Source organism: Chelonoidis abingdonii, chromosome 6, assembly GCF_003597395.2.
Source record: "Chelonoidis abingdonii isolate Lonesome George chromosome 6, CheloAbing_2.0, whole genome shotgun sequence".
Classification (NCBI taxonomy): domain Eukaryota; kingdom Metazoa; phylum Chordata; order Testudines; family Testudinidae; genus Chelonoidis; species Chelonoidis abingdonii.
The window spans coordinates 16,932,140-16,936,990 of NC_133774.1; the positions used below are offsets into that span (position 1 = coordinate 16,932,140).

Below are 4,851 nucleotides of genomic sequence, written 5' to 3' on the forward strand. Positions count from 1 at the left end.
CCTGCGCCCACTCCCGTCCCCCAACCCACCTCCCACCGAACCGCAGCGCCTGTGCCCACTCCCGTCCCCCGGCCCTTCGTCTGCGCCTCAGCCCAAGCGTCTCACCAGCGCCACTGAGTGCGGGGTGGGGCCCGTCACCTCCCGCGGGCGCCGGCTCCTCTGGCTCAGCATCACTTCCCCGGAGGCCGCTGGAACCGCGGGGAGACTACCCGGACTCCGCCGACACTTCCAGGACGCGCGACCCGTTGCTATGACAATCGGCGGAGAACAGCGGAAGTGACCTCAGGAGAGACCGCTCTGCGAGCCGGCCCCTGAGGATGACGCAACAGCGAGCAGGAAGCGCATGCGCACGAATGGGCGGTGCGAAGGCAAGGTATGTGGGGGAACACCAATGCCGCAGTGAGCATGCGCATGGCGCCTCACGACGTTGTGATTCGAGGTGGAAGTCCAGGCCTGGCGTGGTTGCTAGGTGCCCGCAGTCTGTGCTGAGGGAAGTGTGGGGGGCTACCACTGTCAGAGCCAGGGCTGCTGCAGGGAGGGTAGCCTGAGTCTCCTGCCACAGGGCCAGGCTGCTACTGTATGTCAGTCGGGTCTGCTTCACTGTCCCCATCTGTCGGGCCACTGAGCCCTGGCTCCTGTCACACCCAGCATGTTCCCCCTGGACGTGGGGCTCTGCAAACCCTCTGCCCCTCACCAGCGCTCACAGCACTGCACCACTATATATGGATGCACCGACCACAACCATTCACCCACCAGCCAACACACCACACCTACCATGTATGAGATTGTCGAGCCCAGGGTGGTGGTACCACCATACTCCCACCAGCACACACTGCCACTGCTCATGGGGCCAGAGCACAGGGCTGTGCGCCGCCACTATGCTCCCACCAGCACACATGCACATACTGACAACATGAGGCCACCAGGCCTGGAACCTTGTCACCACCAGTGGTTTCCCCAGGAATTGAAATTGGGGGTGTGTTTGAATTTACAGAGGGGGTATCAGGACCAATGAGATATATAAAAGAGATATGAATAAAGTAAATGTTTTGTTAGGATAATGCAAATTTAACGTAAGAATAATGCAAGTTACACCAAAACACATAACAGGTCTAGATTTCTAAAAAAAATTTAAATTAAAAAAAAGTACTTAAATTGACTTTTGAAAAGTAAGCCATCATGGGATAAGAGGGAAGCCCCCTCTTGGATCAGTAACTGGTTAAAAGATGGGAAACAAAGGGTAGGAATAAATTATCAGTTTTCAGAATGGAGAGAGAGAAATAGTGGTATGCCTGAGGGGTCAGTACTGGGACCATTACTGTTCAACATACTAATAAATGATCTGGAAAAATGGATAAACAGTGAGGTGGCAAAATTTGCAGATGATACAAAACTATTCAAGATAGTTAAGTCCTAGGCAGACTGCGAAGAATTACAAATGAATCTCACAAAACTGGGTGACTGGGCAACAAAAATGGCAGATGAAATTTAGTGCTGATAAATGCAAAGTAATGCACATTGGAAAACAATCTCAACTATACATACAAAATGAAGGAGTCTGAATTAGCTGTTTACACTCAAGAAAGAGATCTTGGAGTCATTGTGGATAGTTCTCTGAAAACATCCACTCAGTGTGCGGCAGCAGTCAATGATTCCCAACATTCTGTTTGCTTTTTTAAAAAGAACAGGAGTACTTATGGCACCTTAGAGACTAACAAATTTATTTGACTTAACATGGGTAATAGATTCAATTGTGTAATGGCTCAGCCATTCAGTCTCATTAAGCCTAAATTTGATTGTATCTAGTTTGCATATTATTTCAAGTTTCAGCAGTTTCTAGTGGAGTCTGTTTAAAGCTTTTCTGTTGCAAAATTGGCCATCTTAATTCTGTTCTGGATATGGCCAGAGAGGTTGAAGTGTTCTCCTACTGGTTTTGATGTTATTCCTGATGTCGTTTGTGTCATTTATCTTTTGTGTAGAGATTGTGGTTGGCAATGTACATGCAGAAAGGCATTGCTGGCCACATTATGGCATATATACACATTGGTAGATGTTTTTCAGGTTAACGGAGCCCCTGATGTGGGTGATGTGATTGGCGATTTATGGTGTTCACTTGATAGTATGTGGACGGAGTTGCAAGCATAAGCTTCGTGGGCCCCACAGTTCCACTTCCATCAGATGTTAGCCCATGAAAGCTTATGGCTCAAATAAAGTGTTAGTCCTTAAGGTGCTACAAATACTCCTGTTTCTTTTTGCAGATACAGACTAAAACAGCTGCTACTCTGAAACCTTTGCTTTTTTTGAAGAAAGCGATAGATAATAAGACCAGAAATATCACATGCGTCTAGATAAATCCATGCGTGCGTACACTTGAATACTGTGTGCAGATCTTGCGTCACCCCATCCCAAAAATGACATTATTATTGGAAATGGAAAAGGTACAGAGATGTTGTAATAAGCCCTCTTCTTCCCAAATCTGACCTTTTAGCGTCCAAAATCTGGTGTGCCTAGCATGAACCTCCAAGCTTAATTACCAGCTTGGATCTTATCTCGCTGTCCACCAACAGGTAATCCGTGCCTGGTTACACTTCTGTCTCCCAAAATCTCTCTGGGGGACCCAAGACTCAGAAACCCTAAGCTCCACCCCCAAAGGAAAACAACCTCCTCCCCTTGTCTCCTCTTTACTCATCCCCAAGCTCTCTCTCCTGGTTATCCTGGGCGATACCTGACCTTAAACACCTTGGAATGCAAAACAGAGAGGGCAATTTACCTTCCCCCCATGCAGGCTATGCATTCAACCTTAGTCAGCTAACACAAAGAGAGTTCCCCCTCCCTTCGGTCCTTAGCCTAACCAGGAGAAAAACGTTCAAAACAGGTTTTAAAAAGAAAGCTTTATATAAAAAGAAAGAAAAGACATAAACAATCATGAACATTCTGCATCAAGATGACAAATACAGGCTTATTGCTTATAAGTAAAAATATGAATAAACAGTTCTTGATTCAAAAAAGATATCCAATTTGAAAACCATTCCAGCAAGCTACACACATGTAAATACAAAATGCAATATAACCTATTGCTTTTCCTTTTGCTACTCACCAACTTGGGAACAGAAGAGTAGAAAAAGAAGCTTGGACGATAGAAAAAAAAAAAAGGTTCTTCCCTCATAGCCAAGAGAAAACAAAAACAGAACAGAAACAAGCAAAACTACCCAGAAGTTCCCTCCCTCACTTTTGAAAAAATCCCGGTTACCTGATTGGTCCTTCTGGTCAGGTGTATTGGTTCCCTTTGTTAACCCTTTAACAGATGGCAACTAAAATGATTAGGGGTTATGAAAAACAGTGAGAAGAAATTAAAAGACTGGGAATTTTCAGCTTAGAAAAGAGGACGGACTAAGGGGGATCGGAATATGATTAGAGGTCTATAAAAATCTTGACTGATGTGAAGAATGCGAATAAGTAAATGTATTAATCCTTCACATAACACAACGAAACTAGCAGTCAGCCAATTGAAATTAATAGGCAGCAGGTTTTTTTTTTTAAAAAGGAAGTACTTCTTCACACAACATAAAGTCAACTTGTGGAACTCTTTTGCCAGGGGCATGCTGTGAAGGAAACCCAAAAACGCTTAATTTTAAAAACCCAAGGAGGGATTATAAAAAAAAAAAAAAAGAAAAAAAAGAACTATACTTAAATTCCTGGAGAATAGGTCCATCAGTGCCGGCTATTAGCCAGCATGGGAGGATGCAACACATGCTCTTGAGTGTCTAGCCTGTGCCAAAAGGCTGGGAATGGTCACAGGAGATGGATCACTGATGATGCCCTCCATGTTCTTGTCATTCCCTCTGAAGCACCTTGCCTTCACACTGTCGGGAAGAAACAGGATAACTGGACTTATATGCCACCATTGGCTGACCCAGTATGACCATTCTTATGGTAAAATAATTATATAATTAAAATGTTTTAGTACAGAAACTTCCTCAACATAATGACCTCTCAAGATAGCAACAATGTGAGATAACAACCCTTGCAAATAATGCATTTTATAAAAAATCTGGCTCTAGAAAACATATTTTATCGTAAGTTTCCATTCCCGTCACAAATCAGCAATTCTGGAGCAAAGTCACTAAAATATAGTCCACAAATAAATGTTTATTTAACTGCCCCTCACTTGTTCCCTCCACCGCACCCCACTTCACTGGTTTGTCTTTCGGTTCGTGGAGACTCAGAGTCAGAGGTTGCTTTTCACGTGAGTACACCTTCCAGGTGGGGCAAGAAGGCACCTTGGTCTGGTTTCCTCCAGCTGCTCACTGTTGTGCTCGGCCACTGTCTGTCGTTGTGCCACTGTTCACCCCCCACTCTGTGCCGATGGCCCTGCCGCAATCATTTTCGCTGCCACTGCGCTTGTGCCAGTTAGTCTCTTGAGGTTCACCCAGCCTCAGTTTGATTTCAGCTGAGCTCTCAGTGGGGACCTCACTGCTAGTGCCAGTCTGGGCTTGTATTTTACACCACAAAAACATTTACCCACAGGAACACTGTCCCCACAGCAGACTAAGCACCTTCAGAACCTGATTTATCAGTGATTTCAGCTGCAGTGGTTCACTTAACAGAACAAAAGGACTATCTATGGAGCCTAATCAAGCTCTCCGTCTTTAAACAGTGGAGAGACAAGCCCCCACCCTCTCTCTTGATGCCCTCAATCAGCACAGGCTAAGCTACAGTTCTACTGCCCATTTACGGGCTTGGTTGTAAAGATCGGTTCCTGGGTTAATGTTTTTGTTCTGTGGTGTGTGGTTGCTGGTGAGTATGTGCTTCAGGTTGAGGGGCTGTCTGTAAGCGAGGATAGGCCTGTCT

General features: G+C 45.3%; 1 protein-coding gene across 1 annotated transcript in view; it reads right to left on the reverse strand.

Annotated features, from left to right (window-relative positions):
- Window positions 1-239, reverse strand: part of CFAP53 (cilia and flagella associated protein 53) — a 39,993-nt gene extending 39,754 nt beyond the window's left edge. The window contains exon 1 of the mRNA XM_032768187.2: window positions 106-239. Coding sequence (XP_032624078.1) covers window positions 106-171 — 66 coding nt within the window. The 5' untranslated portion in view covers window positions 172-239. The remainder of the gene's footprint in view (window positions 1-105) is intronic.
- Window positions 240-4,851: the final 4,612 nt, after the last annotated feature.